Consider the following 18,418-nt stretch of genomic DNA (forward strand, 5'->3'; position numbering starts at 1 on the left):
TTGGTTTTTTGTACATCACAGTAGGGTCGTTTATGATCAGCGTGATCAGGGATTATTCGATTATAGATGATACTCAGATTGTCCCCATTACGGTTGTGGTCCTTGGATCCGCCATGGTTCTTCTATCTTTGCAGAGCTGCTATGGACTATATCGAGAAAAGTCGAGCGTTATAACCTTTGTAAGATAAAAATAGCTGTAGAAAATAGAATAACAACTTAAAAAATTGAGTTTTTCTTTCTTTTAGTACTCCGTTCTGAACCTAATGCTTTTGTTAATCCATATATATTTCGTCTCCTACTTATGGATTGAGCTGGGCCCTAAAATGCACATGTCTTCAGATTCATATCCCAAATATCCCGCCTCCTGTTTCAATATACCCATCCATGGGGGTGATATGGAGCTAAACCATTGCCGGGAGGCTATGTTTTATTCTTGGAATATGTGTGCCAACATTATCAAGTTTACGAGTGTTATGGTAATCGTTTTTGAGGTAATGTTCCTAAAATTCCACGCTGGTCAGATACTGATGACAATTTTCTTTCGCAGTTTCTAACATTTGCAATTGGCTGTTATGTAGCGGATTCCGGTCGCAACGCAGAAAGAACTCAGTACCTAAGGAATAGCATGGGATATAATTTATAACTTTTAGGAGGTTGTAAATTGTATTAAATTATAAAAATGGTGCATAATGTGGCGATTCTTTTTATACCCGATACTCAAAATGAGGTAATCAAAATCAAAAACACAGAATAAAAGAGAATGACAATATCTTCTAGACTGCAGATTGTGAACCAGATCGTATCGTTATTATAGCCAGAATGAAGAAAACAATTTTTTTTTCTCGCTCTGTCTTTTTCTAACACACACGATCGAAGATACGAGAAAACTAAAAACGCGCAAGTTAGAGAAGACCAATATCTATCAGGTTGTTGAATCTGGATCATTTTTATAGCCAAAAGGAACAATTATAGAACACGCTCAGACTGATTTACTGTCTCTCTCGCACGCACTCTTTGTTGTGTCGTTTAATATTAGCGGCGTCTGCCGGAGGAGAGCGATACTGAGTAAGTATCGGGTATAAATGTAGAGTTGCGGTCGCCGCAGCAACTCACAACGTTCCCCCTCGTTTATATATGCTTCTGTGAGAGTTCTCTTCGCTTCCCCTCTAGGAAACAAATTTTCGAACTCTTTCCGTTAGAAAAGAAAATAAAATAAATAAAAGTAAACCAATTTTATACTAATTTTCTTGAGCGCTTGAACTTTATAGTCCTTATTCCACTCTAGAGTGTTATTTAGTTAGGCGGCTAGGCGGCTGCAAAACTGACTCGTCGCTCATGCCTTGCAAAGATAAATATTGAGTTCACCGCAAGAATTACTTAAAACCCTAGCTTGGGTGCTCACCTACGCTGGGAGTGGAAAGAACTAAAAACGGCCTGATCTTAAGTTAACGTATGATCGATGCAATAAAATGCAACATACTTTTGGGTGGAAGGTAAAGCTTTGTTGCTATCTTATTTGAAATATGTGCTTGAAAAGCTTTCGTCGATTTGATTCTCGGTTATAAAGAATAGTAATGCGATGAGCTTTTTCAGTTACGAGCGGACCTGAAAAACGAACGAACGAACAAAGTGTACATTGTTTAACATTTCATAAAAAAAACTACAGGAATATCTATTACAGCAATGGATTGCGGCGGAGTTTTTGTGAAATATGTGCTATTCATATTCAATATACTGTTTGTGGTAAGAAAAAATAATGAACGTTGGCCCCCACGAGCGGTTTTTGCAAAATCCTGCAGTTGGCTTGCCACAATATCTTATCGCACAAGTGATATGTACAAAGACAAATTAAGTCTCCAACATGAGCCTGTTTGCGTTTGCCCCACCCTGGATACCATTTCCATGCGTTATCTTATCTGCTTTTATATCGTAGGTAGTGGGTAAAAATTGGTTTAAAAATGTAGAATTCCTTAAATAAATCATCGCATGCCAATGATGAACGCAATTACGGTTAATGGGCCGAAACAGATGTCACGAAAAAAAACAGTGTACTCAACAATGATAAGGGGGGGCATGAGTAATACTCGTAAATTCGTGATCGTAGATAGCGCAAGAGCTATTCTCCACACAGATGCAAAACCCCGAGTGCATTCCCTATTGTGATGAAATATTTTTCCTGTTTCAAGAGTACAGTATCGGTCATACTTGAGTGAGTCGGCTCAGAAACGAGCATTTCGACTAAAACATACTCTTTTTCACACTTAAAAAATAATGAAACTATATCATTCTAATTTTTGGCTCCATCCGTCGTAAAAATATTATGACTGTTGTTATACAACTAATTTTAGCCCTCGCTTGATTCATAGCTGCGGTGACTGTTTATCAACGAGTTTGACTAAGCAAAACAATTTGCACCTTTTTCATTGCAGATATGTGGCATTTTACTCATCACATTCGGTTCCATTATGGTCTCCACCATCAAAGACTTTTCGAGCATGGATGAGACTTTCACAGCCAACAGCGTGGCCATCATAATCCTGGTCCTGGGCTGCCTCATCTTCCTCGTGGCGTTCATGGGCTGCTGTGGAGCCATTCGCGAGGATGCTTGTTGTCTGACCACGGTAAGTTGAAATTTATTACATTACATTAAAACATCGAATAAATGTAACCCATTTTACTTCCTCATCGCAGTACTCCAGTGTGATGATGGTCCTGCTGATCAGTCAGCTGGTTTTGATCATCTACGTTTGGGTGGACCATGTACAGATCCAGCAATCCCTGGAGAAAATTGTGGAGACTATTTGGCAGCAGCGCAAGACGGACAGCATTCTCCTGGACACCATGCAGCGCACCGTAAGTTGGAGCCGTGGAAAGCAAATGGAACTACTTGTATAATCCATGTTTATTTGTTTGCAGTTCAAGTGCTGCGGTCTGCATAGATTCTCCGATTACGGCGTCTCATACCCAGCTTCCTGCTGTGACTCACCCAGCAATGGTACTTGTGGTCTGACGGCGGTCATGCTGCGCCCTGGCTGCTTGGACGCGGTTGACTCGTTCTGGGATACCAACGTGAATATTATCAAATACGCCGGTCTGGGTGTCACAGCCATTGAGGTAAATTGCCCTTGTCCTACACTACACTACTTTACTAATGAGAATAAATTTATTTTTTACAGCTCGTGGCCTTTATATTTGGTTGCTGCTTGGCAAATCAAACGCGCAACTCCGCGAGACGCCAGAACTATTAAGCTCCAAAGTATTAACTGCTAAGACACATCTCCTATTCATGAGTTAAATAAATCGTAATACACTTGAAATACGAACGTTTTCAAGTTCATAAGAAGGCATCCTTTATTTAAAAAAAATCTTCAGCTTTGGCTTTACCGCGCAGCTTTAATGAAAGCTATCGAAAAACATATCTACAAAATGACGAGCGAGCGGCATCTTGTTTGATTTACCGATTCAGGTTTTTATACCCGATACTCAAAATGAGTATTGGGGTATTTTAGATTTGTGGTAAAAGTGGATGTGTGTAACGTACAGAAGGAATCGTTTCCGACCGCATAATGTATATATATTCTTGATCAGCATCAATAGCCGAGTCGATTGAGCCATGTCCGTCCGTCCGTCTGTCTGTCTGTCTGTCCGTCCGTCCGTCCGTCGGGCCGTCCCCTTCAGCGCCTAGTGCTCAAAGACTATAAGAGCTAGAGCAACGATGTTTTGGATCCAGACTTCTGTGATATGTCACTGCTACAAAAATATTTCAAAACTCTGGGGCATCCAGAAATCTCAGAGACTATTAAGGCTAGAGTAACCAAATTTGGTATCCGCACTTCTGTTAGATCTCACTATTAAACGTATATCTCAGAATTTCGCCCCGCCCCCACAAAGGACGAAAATCTGTTGCATCCACAATATTGCACATTCGAGAAAACTAAAAACGCAGAATCATAGATAATGACCATATCTATCAGATTGCTGAATCTCGATCAGATCAGAACATTTTTATAGCCAAAAGGAACAAATCAATTTGCAGTGGCTTCGCAGCGCCCGACGTCACGCTCAGACTGATTTTCTGTCTCTCTCGCACGCACTCTTTGTCGCGTCGTTTAATATTAGCGGCGTCTGCCGGAGGAGAGCCATACTGACTTAGTATCGGGTATAACTGTAGAGTTGCGGTGTACGCAGCAACTCACAACGTTCCCCCTCGTTTTTTTTATTTTCGCTCACAAATCGTACTTACATACGTGTATCATTTATTGAATACACTTTTATGGAATACATACACTTTCAAACAATTTCAATTTGGCGCGCACCAATAACACCGATAACAGAACTTGAATCGGGTAATAAGCCCTGCACACTGAGAATGAAAGAAACTCTGATATGTACTCGTTTCTCTTTTTAAAGGTATTCTATTGTATACCTAGTAAGTTATAAACCATGGTTAAAGTTAAGTTGAATTCATATATACATATATATATAGTGTATACCGATATATATTCAACAAAAAACGTAAACCACAGGATGACCATTTACGGTTATTATTATGTATACATTATATACTTTTCTGTATATATTGACGTCGAAATTGAGTTGTATTTCGTTATATAAAATCAATTTACTTTTAAAAGGTATACATGAGGTATACAAAACTATACGCAAGTTTTTTAAAAGCAATATCGAAATAGGGTACACAAATGTCCATAACACCGTTTGATAAGCAGTAAGTGTTCAAATAACGTACCATTTTATACAAACCTACATACGTTGCATTTCTTTCCCGCTTACCTTTTTCTGATTTGACTTTATTTACTGAGCTACTGAATCCGAAGAGGAAGAAAAATAAAAAAAACCTCGTACAGCACGCCGCCAACCGAGAAGCTGCCGCCAAAGTTGCAGAGCGCGAACCAGGCGCTGGGCCAAGCTGGCGGCAAGAAGACGGGCGAGGTGTTCTCCAATCCCTGGAGCAGCACGGCAATGGTCAACAACGACACACATTTGCAGCTAAAGAATGGATGCAAGATATGCTGGAACTTCAGGAAAGGACGATGTCGTTTTGGCACAAGCTGCCAATACGCCCATGACTTTGATTTGGACTGCAAGCAGTCCAGGTGGTGAAAGATACTGGAAATACCAACACGCGCAAACATCCCGGCCTGGGTGATGGCTTGGAGGAAGGCAAACGGGTAATGAAGTCGTACCAGAAGCAACACCCGTCTGGCCGCCGTTAAACCAGTCCTGCATCTGTGATCTGTAGCAAGCAATTGTCTCCCGCAGGACCATAGGTGTTCGTCATTATATTTACCATTCGGCGGCCGTCGTCTTCGCAGCTGTCGCCGCAGTTTGTACTCTCCGGTAGCTCCAGCGACAATCTCAGCGTACACACTTAACTCCAATAGGAGCCTAGCATTATTCGGCTGCCGCGTAGACCCATCATTGTTGCCATCCTCTAAGCCGTCATCGTCACAATTATCTTATAGTAGAACAAGCGTATTATGAGCCGTCATCGTCACAATTATCTTATAGTAGAACAAGCGTATTATATAGAGTTATGTAAATAAATCGTCCTCTAAACCAAAATGTACCTGAATCCTGAGAGAACGATGTGTTGCCGATGACAAAAGCCACGCCCCTCACAGCTAACTTCCTCACCCTGCATGCAATCTTTCAGGAGGGAATCCCTCGTTCTTCGCTTTTCCATGCCTCGGTGGTCCACAAAGCAAGCGGCCAGGGAGTCGACCACAACGACTTTTGTTTTTAGTGCAGCCTGGACATCGTCAGTCATTTGCTGATCGAAGGCTTTAAGTACTTCAATGAGCTTGTCTGATGTAAGGACCTCTACCACCTGAATGTTCCCCTTGTGCAGTTTCTGGTCCTCAGCAGCGTGGAAGTCTCGCAAAGTCGATATTGTTTTTTATACCCGATACTCAAAATGAGTATTGGGGTATATTAGATTTGTGGTAAAAGTGGATGTGTGTAACGTCCAGAAGGAATCGTTTCCGACCCCATAAAGTATATATATTCTTGATCAGCATCAATAGCCGAGTCGATTGAGCCCTGTCTGTCTGTCCGTCCGTCCGTCTGTCCGTCTGTCCGTCTGTCCGTCTGTCCGTCCCCTTCAGCGCCTAATGCTCAAAGACTATAAGAGCTAGAGCAACGATGTTTTGGATCCAGACTTCTGTGATATGTCACTGCTACAAAAATATTTCAAAACTTTGCCCCGCCCACTTCCGCCCCCACAAAGGGCGAAAATCTGTGGCATCCACAATTTTAAAGATACGAGAAAACCAAAAACGCAGAATCGTAGAGAATGACCATATCTTTTAGACTGCGGAATCTGAATTGGATCGTATTATTATTATAGCCAGCATCAAGAAAACAATTTCATTTTTTCTCGCCCTGTCTCTCTCTAACACACACGTAGCATAGGCGGCTTTGCTTAGAGTAAAACATTAGCGCCTAGATCTCAGAGACTATAAAAGCTAGTGCAACCAAATTTGGTATCCACACTCCTAATATATCGGACCGAGACGAGTTTGTTTCAAAATTTCGCCACACCCCCTTCCGCCCCCGCAAAGGATGCAAATCTGGGGATATTCACAAATCTCAGAGACTATTAAAGCTAGAGTAACCAAATTTAGTATCCGCACTCCTGTTAGATCTCACTATAAAACGTATATCTCAAAATTTCGCCGCACCCCCTTCCGCCCCCACAAAGGACGAAAATCTGTTGCATCCACAATATTGCAGATTTGAGAAAACTAAAAACGCAGAATCATAGATAATGACCATATCTATCAGATTACTGAATCTGGATCAGATCAGATCATTTTTATAGCCAAAAGGAACAAATCAATTTGCAGTGGCTACGCAGCGCCCGACGTCACGCTCAGACTGATTTTCTGTCTCTCTCGCACGCACTCTTTGTCGTGTCGTTTAATATTAGACGCCGCCTGCTGGAGGAGAGCCATACTGACTTAGTATCGGGTATAACCGTAGAGTTGCGGTCTCCGAAGCAACTCACAACGTTCCCCCTCGTTTGTTAGTAAATTCAACTGATATTCGGATAATACTTTTTTGCCCGTCGGAGTTTGCAAAATCTTCTTCTTCAGATCCATTCCGTGTTGTTTTGACCCGATTTTTCGACCATCCCGAACTTGATGGATGGTGGATGGTCGTCAGTGTGAATAGCATATAAGGACCTCTTTCACCCGGTTTACAACAATGAGACTCGTTCCATACATTAAAATTATGTACTTAAATTACTGTACTTGGATATTGACTTAGGGTGAATATGCCCAATTATTGGGGAATATTAACACGACACATCCGGACATTCTGTCGAGGAATCTGCTATTCAGCATGTTGGTCACTTTAACTACTATTCAAATTGGTACTGATAAGTTAGTTTAAATATGGATATAAACATATTTTTTTTTTAAATATACCGCCAAACTACGAACCGGCCAATGAAAATCGTCAAAAAATTAATGCAAAACATGATGGAAAGGAAAACAACAAACAACAAACAAATTTAATCTCTGTTTTAAGGCTATTTCATTGTGTTCTTACCGAGACCATTGCTCAATCCATACAATTGCGGGCCACATTAACTTGTAAACCGTTTTTTAGCCAAAATACAATACTTGCAAGCAATTTAAAGTTGTTAAAAATGTAGAAAATGTATTCATCGATGGGATAAAGCTAAGTCGGCAAAGCTGAAAACTCTATATAGCTTGAAATATTCAACGGGAGATAATTTTGGCAATACCCGGTTCACAACAAATTTCACCCAGGGGGAAATGGATGTTATAGAACTGAGAAAATATTTGTCATCCCAGGCTCTAATTAATACAGAAACTAGTCAGTCTCTGTTTTAAACGATATTTTGCAATTATTCTTCTTCTTATAGACAGCAAAAACTGGTACTGGGATCAGAATTTATTTACAAACACCTAATCAAATGCATGAATAGACCAAAAAATACAATCTAACACAAGGCCTTTATTAATTACATTTGAAAGCAGCTTGGAAAACAGTATCTTAATATAATAGTAACGAAATAGGGTGCCCGAAATGCCCATACCCTGGTCGACAACAAATGAGTCTGCGTACTTAAAAGTAGTTAATCCTGTTCAAAATTGATTCATCAATCATATAAAATTATCTGGGCAAACATGAGAGATCTATATAGCTGGGAATATTCGTCGGAAGATAATAAACGTGCAAGTGGTTAAAATAAGCTAGTTAAGTAGAAAATTTATTCATTAATCGGATAAAATTATGTGGGCAGAACTAAGGGTTTTAGTTAGGCAGCATTATTCAACGGAAGAAAGAAATTGAGCAATTAGAACGATTTTTCTCTTACGTTTCATTTGTTTGACCATTTTCGCTAAAACCAATTTTTACGCAAAATGCAATAAAAGCAAGTGGTTAAAATAAGCCAGCTAAGTAGAAAATTGATTCATTAATCGGATCAAATTGGGTGGGCATGACTAAATGTTTTGTCTAGCTAGTAATATTCTACGGAACATCAAAATTGAGCAATATGCTTTCCAATATTCGACGGAGAACGATTAACCCATTGCAAGCCAAGGGGGTATTTCAATTTTCCACCGAAAATAATGAATATTTAATAATGTTAACGTAGTTGAGGTGAAAGTTAAGGTGGTTATTTTTAAGTCCAGATGAAAGATGGCATGAATCTAAAAGAACAATTAACAATCGTTAATACATTCCGCTATTTACCTCAAGTAGTTGAACTTTTTAAGTAGAGGGGGCTTATGTGGGCTAAGTTCGTCTTATCGATAAATCCGCGGTCCCACTGTTTCTGCATTGTCGAATTTCCCGTTGAACGTGTCGGTTACGCGCTGGTTCGAACGAAATTTTTTAAAACAAAAGGTAACAGAAGGCGTGCGCTATTTTGAATAGAAAAGTGGTTTTGTGTTTATGGTTTATAGAATTAGGAGAACAGAACTGCACAGAGTTTTCCCTGTTGTCTTGACAGCTGCTCGAAACTCCAGCCAAGAAATAGATGCTGGGCCCCGACGCCGCTGAAAGTGGTTGTTGATGGAGTATGTGTGTGTTTGTGTGCGGGGAGGGAGAAGAAAGATGTGCCGAGACGTAGTATGCGCAGCGGAAAGTGCGGCGAGGCGTGGCGGGGCAAGGGGAAAACTTGTGTGTGAAAAGCGGAAGAAAATTGTATGAAATTAAAACAACAATACGGCGGCATTGTGGCTCTTGTTTTCTGATGATGCAGAGTGCACTGAACTTTTTTCCTCTCGTTTTCCTCTTTTAATTCTCTAGCACCATTGACGCCTGCCATTGTCGTTCTTCTTCTCCTCCTCATACTTGTTGTTGAAAAAGTTGCACGCTGTATTATTTTCTTTTGTTGGCCTCGCAACTCGTTCGGAAGGACGTAGGAAAAGAAAAGAATGATAATGACGTTGCAGACAATGGATGCTTCGAGAGCTGAGAGCTCCTTATCTGCGAGGAAATGCGACCTTTGTAGTATATTCTGATTCAAGCCCTCGTTACAAAAAAAGTAAGGTCGGAAAAGTCGTGAATGTAGCACCAGCCGCAGTAAAGTAAATACTTGGTTCCGGGGAATTAAACCACAATAAAAGTTTTTTAATTTCACAATTAAAATGTATGTACATACATACATATGTACATATGTACATTAAAGCGAACATTTGTTGGCATTCATTTACAGTTGAATAAACAACGAATATTAGGAATTATTTTATATATCCGTAGAGTAATTTGATAATTGACATAACATGAGCATTGTTTAAACGAAATTGATTCCAATTGCAGGTGATTCAGAAAAACTCCCATCAAAATGGACTGTGGAACATCTCTGGCCAAATACATACTCTTCATATTCAATACCATTGTGTCGGTGAGTACTATTGCCAAAGCGAACATAAACCGAAAACCGAAACCCCGAAACGAAAACGAAACCGGTACAAACAAGCTCGAAAGCCATTCCATAAGGTGGGAGACAAACTGTTACCTAAACGCTGTCTGTTGAAATACGAACAAATAAAAAATTGGTGAAATTTATTCAATATTATGGCATACATATGAAATATGCATTTAAAAAAAGCGTATTTCCAGCGTTACGCCTTAGGGCAGACAGACGGCGCCCCTGAACCCCTTCTGGGAAATTTCAACGGAGAGAACGCTTTGAGCTCCTCGTGACTGTGTTGTTTGTCTTGCTATTGAAGTTTGATGACATCATCCATCGCCTTCCGTTCAGCTTCCAACGCCGCCACAAAAACTGGAATTCAGCATTTATCTCCTCTATACTCATGCTATGCTTAGTGGAGGGGGAGCACTGTGATTCCGGGAGCGGTGATAGGAGTCCCCTTTCATTTGTTTGTTTTCCTGCCCGTGGACGCTCTGCTTATTTTCTGGCATAATAATCTCAGAGTCTGCAGATTCCTGTAATTCAAGCTCATTTTTTGATTGGCGTCACAAAAAGCACATTGCTCCGATCGGATCTCTCTCTGATGTCATGGAAAAGGGATGATTCAAATAAAACGATTCACTCCCGCATTCGTACGTCCCCCTGTTATTGTCGACCTTCTGGATCTTCGGCCTTAAGCGAAATGTGCTGTAAATAATAATTCAAGCAAATCTTATTAAACTCATCGTAAAGCCAACAAAATTTGTGAATATTTAGTATTCGTTGTGGGATCGCAAATTAACGCCGCGTGAATCACAAAAAGTAAAAAGTGTACTCTGAAAAACCGAAGCGAAACTTAAAAATATATACGAGTATATACAAGTATATGTATGTATATGTATACAAGAGAGCAAATAAGACAGAAACTCATCACAAAAGGAAAACGAAAAAGGAGAAACGAGAAACGACAAACACAAAAAAACTTGTTGCTCTAGAGAAACGAGATAAAACAACAAGAAAAAGACAAGAACAATCAACTGGTTGTTGTCGGCGCAGCAGTTTTTTTGTTTCCATACTCTACATTTACACGTGCAAGAAACTCCGGGGACACGATGCACTCGCAGTGCATGGCTGTGTGCAGATACATACATACTTATTTAACTGCGTTATCCGAGTACATAACACACCTGACAGACAGCCATACCAAATAATTAGCGAGCCAAGCCAAGCCGCCTGTTGGAGAGCCGGCCCCGTAGCGACAACAAAACCCACACCAACAATGACCCCGCAACGCTTGAGGGGACAGCAACAACCATAGCAACAACCACTATATCAACAAAAGCTAATACATTTTGCAACAAAAGCATGAAAAATGACTTACGCACCCCGAAGTGAACATACCCTAGTAGTTGAGGGACTGGAATATCCATTGAAATTTTATCCAAGTCTTTGGGGGCTAGTTTTTTGTTTACATCAATATTCTGTTCGCCCATAGAGCCTTTAAATACCATTGTTATATTTTTCGAGTATCTTCTTGCTGTTACAAACAACTGACGAAAATTACAAATACCCTCTGCGCATATAAGGGGGAAAATCCAAGTTCAAAACATGGCTATGACTGTGTCTGTGGCTATGTGTATTTACCCCCATGGATTCAAGTTTCGTAGTCTCCGCACGTCTGTGGATCGAATCGAGTCCGAGTTAGAACCTAGCGACAATTGCAGCCGTGGCTAATGACAAATCTGAACTGTGTCTGGCGGCCATTAAGTGCAACAGCGCCGAGTTCTCGGTAATTTTTTCAGCTGGGAAAACTCAACTTCCTGAGCATCTAAATAAATAATTTATGTACACATTTGCTGAGCAAAACCAAGAGTAAGCCACCCCCCTTTCAGTGAGGGAAAAGGGTGTCTGCTTGTTGAGCTTTCACAGTATGTATGTACATACATATGTATATGCTTATCAGATCCCAATTGCATGTCTCGGGTAATTTAGCTGTTAATTGTCATCTTTCAATTACACGTTCTAGACACGCATATGTGTGTCCTGTTGCATAATGCGTAACTCTTCTCTCAGTCTCACACTCTCTATCTCTATCTCTATCTGTGTATCCCCCCATATCCGTCTCTTCGCTGTTCGCTGCGATGGACACAGAAGATACAATTTGGCGCCAAACAACGCAATTCAGAGTTTGTTCTGGGTGTGGTCCCCCTCCAATCCCCATTAAAATATATGTATATATACATATGTATATCCATCTCTTTATTGCAGAAAGAAAAGTATTTTATTTTGGAGGGTTGTTTTCTGCTCTTTTCGGGGGCGCACCACTCTCCACTAATGATCTCAGACCCTTGTTGGAGTACTCGGTATTTGGCGAAAATAATTTGCATTCCATTTTCATTTCCGTCTGACGTCATTGAAGCTGCCTGCTGCTGACAGCTTTCTGTGGAATGTGGCACACATTGTCTCTGTCTCGGCCATTTTGATATGAATTGTGTAATGTCCTCGTTAGCGAAAAACGGGGCTAAGTAAAAGTTGGAGAGGAAAAGCTGGCTTCCCAAACGGGATCCAAGTCGGCGAACTCTTTTCATTTCTTTTGTAGTACCCGAGTATTACCTACTTGTTTGCACTATACGAGTATTTCTGTTGATTAGTGTAGCAAAGTGGGACAATTAGCAGAGCGACCAACACTCACTTTGTTTAAATATTACAATGCGATTTTTGGGTCAATTTTGAGATGAAATCATTCATAGCCAGCCGCCGCCGCGGCCGCCCACAGAGATATTCCGATCTCTGTTCGAGTTCTCGAGTTCTAAACGAGTGGAAATTGGAATTGAGGTATGCCCACTCACTGACCGCACATACACATCGTGTTGAGATACATATACAGATACAGTACTCGTCTACAATATGGATACAGATGTTTAAGCAAACGAGCTGGTATGCATCATGAAATCAAGTAAATTCAATTAATACTCGTAGAGCTGTCGTTGGCGTTGAGAGATCAAAGTTGCTCTTGCATTGTCTGGCTCTCGCTGGGACCCTCGATCGTCATAAAAAAGCACCCAAATTGCAGTGCACTTTAGACCTTGTGAAGATTTATCCCGCAGCATTGTCGTGTGTGAATGTGAATGCCAAGTGAAATGTGGGAGATGTGAAGGTTCTGTTTGAAGGTTACTCTGTTCTGTTCACCTTATCTAATCGCCGCGTCCTCTGCACAAGTTTTGTTTGCCTGCAAATACCATTTTTAGTCTAATATTAATTGTAGTGCTAACTGGGTATTACGTAACGCGTTTACTTATTTTAATTATCATTAGTTAGCCGCCGGGGATGAGCACCGCTGGCCGCTGGCGTGCCTGGACATATCTGGGGGAGGCGGCATCCCTGAGGTCAGCTCCGGGTCTCGGCGGTAATTAAGTCTTTCAGCATGGTAATTGGCAGCTCCCTTGCACTCCATTTTCAATTAAACTAAACGAGCGGGCAGCTGATTAATTTGAACTATATTTAGCTGCAAGTGTTGGCAGCGGCCAGCTAGCTGCCTTATGCAATGCGAGCCATTTATGGCCCAAGTTTGTCGACCGGTCTAGATCGATAGTTACACTGCAGCACTGCAGCACTGCAGCACTCCTTCTAACCACATGACTATCCTTTCTGTCTGTCTGTCCACAGGTCATCGGCATTCTGAGTATTGTGTATGGCGTGCTGATCCTTAAGAGCATTGGCACCATTGAGGTGAATGGACAGGTGGGCTTTCCCCCGCAGGCCCTCATGCCGATCATCTTGATCGGCATCGGGTCGATTGTCGTGTTCATCTCGTTCCTGGGCTGCTGTGGAGCGATACGCGAGTCGGTGTGCATGACCATGAGCTATGCCGTCTTCCTGTTGATCCTGCTGATCGTGCAGCTGACCATTGTGGTGCTGCTGTACACCAACAAGGACAAGTTCGAGGAAGCCATGGGCAGGGTAGTCGACCAGGCCTGGGAGTCGCGTGAGGCCCGTGAGGGAGGTGTCTTTGATGCTATTCAGAAATCGGTGAGTAATCCTCGCACAATTTGATGTTTATTTATTGCAATGCTAACGAATTCCTTCCCGCATCCTAGTTGAAATGCTGCGGTCGTGCTTCGTCGGCCGATTATTTGATCAATCTGCAAGCACTGCCCGATAGCTGCTGCGACGGAAGCTGCCTGAACCCGGCTAACATCTATGGAGGATGCCGTGGCAAGTTCGTGGACTTTATGTCTGTCAGCACTGACAACGCCAAGTATGTGGCCATCGGCCTGATTGGAGTTGAGGTGAGTGCTGCCATAAGATTACACCTTTGGAGCCAGTTAAATAATCAAATTACAATTACAGCTGGTTGGCTTCATCTTCGCCTGCTGCTTGGCCAACAACGTGCGCAACTACAAGCGTCGGAATGCATACTAAGGCAATGTGCAGCTCAGACGCATCCGCATCCGCACAACATCCACAAAACACACACAAAAACACTCACACACATTCTCATTAACTCTTTATCGTCGTTGAACGCACACCTACACACACACAGAACTCGAAAAAATTAAGCCAAGGAGGAGAGAGAACACATTGGAGTAAACCATTTGGTTAAAAATAATTAAATTATTTGTCAAAAAATGAAGGAGTAGACAAGAAAATTGCTTAGTCTAAGGCGATATGAAACGCTTACATTTTGTATATCCTATGTATTATTGAAATAATTCGTATATTTGCGTACTGAATGAGCTAGCGATACAATTCCCAAAGCCTTTGTACAATCCACTCGAACTTGTTGAGCCGAAATCCGAGCGAGAACAACCCTAATGGAGCTGGTGGTAGAGCCACGCTGAAACGTAACCATAACCATTTTATTGTTTTTTTAACTGTTGAAAAACCCCCGCTCCAAATGAAATATACCTTTATATAAAGTTATTAAATATACAATACATACATACATATATGTACACTGTTCATTCTATTCATATTTGTATAGTAGAATCTCTGGATAAGATTTGAATTTTTGTAAAAATGCATCAGGTCAGCGAGAACCCGAACATTTATGAATAAAGCATTTACTATGTATTTATATACCACAGCCATGTTATTATATAATTTCACTGGTAAACATGCCCCCCTCCCCTGTAATCGCTGGGCTTTGTTGGGTCCTGAGTTGCCATGGCACCAACCTATTGCCCTTATTCGCTTCACTAAACGTTATGCCCTGCAGTGTACACCAACATATATATATATATTTGTACATCTGCTTACCAAATAGGCACAGGCCTATAAGTAATAATTGAAGTGTCATCTGTATCCGTATAAACCCAAGTGTTCACACTTATTTTTGACTGCTCTGCTGGTGAAAGTATGGCTCAGTTCATTTTACGCATCGGACATGTGTTGTGTGCTCCAAAACTGTCTGAAACATGTCCTTTTCGTTGCATCGCTCGTAATACACATGATTATAATCTGTTGTATGCTGCAGGACTACAAGCGTATTCGTCATGGAACCACCAGTAAGCTTTACCGACATTTCGAGCAACTAAAGTAACTAAAAGTATTTCCTTTAGATAGAGGCGATCCCGATATTTTTAGGATGAAACACTATTTTGATATGTGGACACTTCATAGCATGTGCGGGACACTGATGACCATACTTAAGTTCAAGGTTTGATATCAGATGCGACACTTCATATGTGTATACATATCTGTAATTCAATGGGATAGGACGTCTGCTATCTGCAGTGGTGGGTGCTCATGACATGGATCTACATTGTAGCTGGCCTTACTCTTCACTTGCTTCTGCACGACTTCCACGATGAGTTCTATGGCATTCATGAGATGGTTCGAAATTACTTTGCTCTTGGTAAGCAAATAGCATTTGGTTACATCATATGTTTGGTATTTATCTGCTTATCCGATTGTCGTAAAGGTTACATGATTGTTTGCTGCTTGACAGTCACTTTTTCCGCCAGACCAGAGGAATAGATAGGGTTTGTACATATATTCATACTTAAAGGTACTGGTAATGGCTCTGCTTAATGAGTATCAATTATAATGATTAATGATGATTAATGATGATTAATGCAGATCCGTGCAGCTCAGGACCTGCACTGCAGTTGATTTCCAGTGGATATTCGTAGTGGTTTCGATCATGAACTGCAACTTCTGCGTTTTTCTGGGTCTCAGCCTTTACTTTACCCTAACTTGGGAACTATTTTCCAAATTTTTGCCCTGCCTGGTAGATTGTATTCAGTTGAGTAAGTGATATATCATCACATTATGAACTGAAATAATGTTGCTCACCTTTAGACTCTTGGGAGGAGTACTGTGAAACCTATTCATTCGAACAGTCTATGATATTGTTCGCGCTCTACGGCAGTAGTGGATTCTTGTTGGTATCTGGCAATTATAAGGTCGGTTAAATGGATTATTCTTTAAACTTAAGGAACCCAATGTTGGCTATATTCCAGGAATTTCAAGTTTTCTATAATTGGCTCATTGTCACTGCCCACATAATTGTCCTGATGTTTGGTTATATTGTCTTTGCAAGGCTCCTAAGGGATCATCCGCTATGGCAGGGAACTCTTATATGTGCTGGTGGTTATCTACATACTCTCAAATGGATATCCTTTTTAAATTATAATTATCTATATTTTCTCAGGAACTTTGGTGAGCAGCTTTATAACAGTCCTCTTACACGTTTTAGTATGTAAGGACATCGTAAGAAATCGTTGGATAAGGACCATTTTGGGAGCCATTATAGTTCCTTCTGGATCTGTACGAAATGATCGCAATAAAATATATTCCTAAGCACACTGTATTATATTTATGATATATATCTATAAAATGTAAACATTAAATTTAACAAGAATAAAGTCTAGCTTGGCCGTCGCCATTGGTCTTTGCCTGATGGTTATTATCTTCCCTATCTACCTTCGCTTCCCTTTTTTGATGAATGCGAAGCTCTCTGATAATTTCAACCCATCTGCCGAATTACCTTCATAATGTTGTGCTCCCATGACTATTGTCAATTACGACACTAATGGATAATACAATTTCATTACTCAATAAGAGGTGTGCGGGTTCTTTTCCGAAAATGTGCAAGCCGATGCCGATGTGCTCCGTTTTCGCATATCTCTCTTTTTTGCTGACTGGCTCTGTAGTGTTTATTTCAACAAATTTTTACTTATACTCCTACTATTTTGTCCAAGAAGGCTTCAAGGAATGTTGTGGTGATATCCACGATGTGTACTACCTGGAATTTTTGGGAGTCCTGCTGGCTGCCAGTGGACTGTATTTGCATTATACGAACTTCAAAGTTGGTAAACTGAGAGATGTCTCAAGCACCATCTTATATTTTAAGTAATTTCAGATAAAACTGCTGCTCTGCCTCTGGATTGTCGTGTTTGTTATTGTCGAGATCGAGATGGTTTTTATAATCATTTTGGAAAGTATTCAGAATTGGGTACCCTACTCAGCTCTACATTTAATGCATATATGTATGTATGTAGGTAAAGAGGAAATTCCATAATTCGATTTTGATCGATTCGCCTTTCCTTCATTATTCTAGGTTTGGCCGCATATCTTTTTGTCCTCGTTTGCAGGACTTACAAAAACCTAAAGTATTGCTCTATTGAAAAAATAGCCAACTAAAACGGAAAGGATTTTTTAAATAGACCTCAACGATATAGCACAATAAGTATAGTCATATGTATTTACATATATTGAATCGAATGATTCTGCAATTCGTCTCCTCAATTACCCCCATTTCGCTGCTGATGTCCTCAAAATTATTATCAATTATGATATTAGACAATACAATTACCCATTCAATGGGCTTTGGTGAAAGAAGTTAGTAGAACTTCACCTTCGAGAACACAAACGTCTGAAATGTGCAAGCCCATTTGTTCTATTTTCGCATATATTTCATTTTTGATGATCGGTTTTATCTCGCTTTATTGTATAACTCTTCATCTATATGCTTACTATTTTGACGAAGATTTGTGCCAGGAATTAAATTCTGAAGGGGATTTTGTGTATATATTAGATTTTTGGGCGACCCTGCTCGCTGGAACTGGACTCTACTTGAATTATGTGCAATTTAAAGTAGGTGATTTATGTGCAAAATAATGTACAACTCCTTTTCATATTTTAGGTGCTTTCAGATAAAACTACTGTTGTGCCTTTGGATTGTGGTGTTCGTAATTGTCGAGATCGGGATGGTTTTCATAACCATTTTGGAGAGTATTCAAATTTGGGAACCCTACTTGGTTTTCCATTTCGTTCAGATATGTATGTAATCAGAAATACCCTAATCATGATTAATTCGCATTTTTTTTCCTTCTTCTAGGTTTTGCCATTTATGTTTTGGTATTGGTTTACTTTAATTGCACAAACCTGAAATACTGTTCTTTTGACGAAACAGCTAAGTAAAACATGAAGTAACTTCTAATAAATACTTGGAATAGATACGGAATAAGGAATTAAAAAAATAATTTATTATTTTAG

At 40.4% G+C, this 18,418-nt stretch overlaps 5 protein-coding genes and 1 pseudogene across 6 annotated transcripts; all 6 read left to right on the forward strand.

Moving 5' to 3' along the window:
* The first annotated feature begins 77 nt into the window (after positions 1–77).
* On the forward strand, positions 78–702 carry LOC113565099. Its single transcript, XM_026985711.1, has 3 exons — positions 78–179; positions 246–491; positions 548–702. The coding sequence occupies exons 1-3, from the start codon at positions 114–116 to the stop codon at positions 641–643; spliced, it is 408 nt and encodes a 135-aa protein (XP_026841512.1). The 5' UTR covers positions 78–113; the 3' UTR covers positions 644–702.
* A 945-nt stretch (positions 703–1,647) lies between these two features.
* Positions 1,648–3,340, forward strand: LOC6590590 (CD63 antigen). 2 transcript variants are annotated; one of them, XM_002015519.2, is made up of 5 exons: positions 1,648–1,743; positions 2,430–2,621; positions 2,692–2,853; positions 2,917–3,114; positions 3,177–3,340. In XM_002015519.2, the coding sequence occupies exons 1-5, from the start codon at positions 1,684–1,686 to the stop codon at positions 3,246–3,248; spliced, it is 684 nt and encodes a 227-aa protein (XP_002015555.1). In that variant the 5' UTR covers positions 1,648–1,683; the 3' UTR covers positions 3,249–3,340. The 2 variants fall into 2 exon arrangements, with proteins under 2 accessions (XP_002015555.1, XP_026841508.1); XM_026985707.1 differs by lacking the exon at positions 1,648–1,743 and adding an exon at positions 1,819–1,929.
* A 1,360-nt stretch (positions 3,341–4,700) lies between these two features.
* Positions 4,701–5,390, forward strand: LOC6590591 (annotated as a pseudogene).
* Positions 5,391–8,835: 3,445 nt separating this feature from the next.
* On the forward strand, positions 8,836–14,865 carry LOC6590592 (23 kDa integral membrane protein). Its single transcript, XM_026985708.1, has 5 exons — positions 8,836–8,904; positions 9,823–9,907; positions 13,583–13,945; positions 14,014–14,205; positions 14,267–14,865. The coding sequence occupies exons 2-5, from the start codon at positions 9,848–9,850 to the stop codon at positions 14,336–14,338; spliced, it is 687 nt and encodes a 228-aa protein (XP_026841509.1). The 5' UTR covers positions 8,836–8,904; positions 9,823–9,847; the 3' UTR covers positions 14,339–14,865.
* A 437-nt stretch (positions 14,866–15,302) lies between these two features.
* On the forward strand, positions 15,303–16,015 carry LOC113565182. Its single transcript, XM_026986502.1, has 5 exons — positions 15,303–15,423; positions 15,478–15,575; positions 15,635–15,773; positions 15,840–15,926; positions 15,998–16,015. The coding sequence occupies exons 1-4, from the start codon at positions 15,303–15,305 to the stop codon at positions 15,893–15,895; spliced, it is 414 nt and encodes a 137-aa protein (XP_026842303.1). The 3' UTR covers positions 15,896–15,926; positions 15,998–16,015.
* A 204-nt stretch (positions 16,016–16,219) lies between these two features.
* Positions 16,220–16,720, forward strand: LOC113565249. Its single transcript, XM_026987036.1, has 3 exons — positions 16,220–16,323; positions 16,381–16,507; positions 16,572–16,720. The coding sequence occupies exons 1-3, from the start codon at positions 16,264–16,266 to the stop codon at positions 16,718–16,720; spliced, it is 336 nt and encodes a 111-aa protein (XP_026842837.1). The 5' UTR covers positions 16,220–16,263.
* The last annotated feature ends 1,698 nt before the right edge of the window (positions 16,721–18,418 follow it).

This window comes from Drosophila persimilis, unplaced genomic scaffold, assembly GCF_003286085.1.
Source record: "Drosophila persimilis strain 14011-0111.01,24,50 unplaced genomic scaffold, DperRS2 tig00000002-arrow-pilon, whole genome shotgun sequence".
NCBI lineage: Eukaryota > Metazoa > Arthropoda > Insecta > Diptera > Drosophilidae > Drosophila > Drosophila persimilis.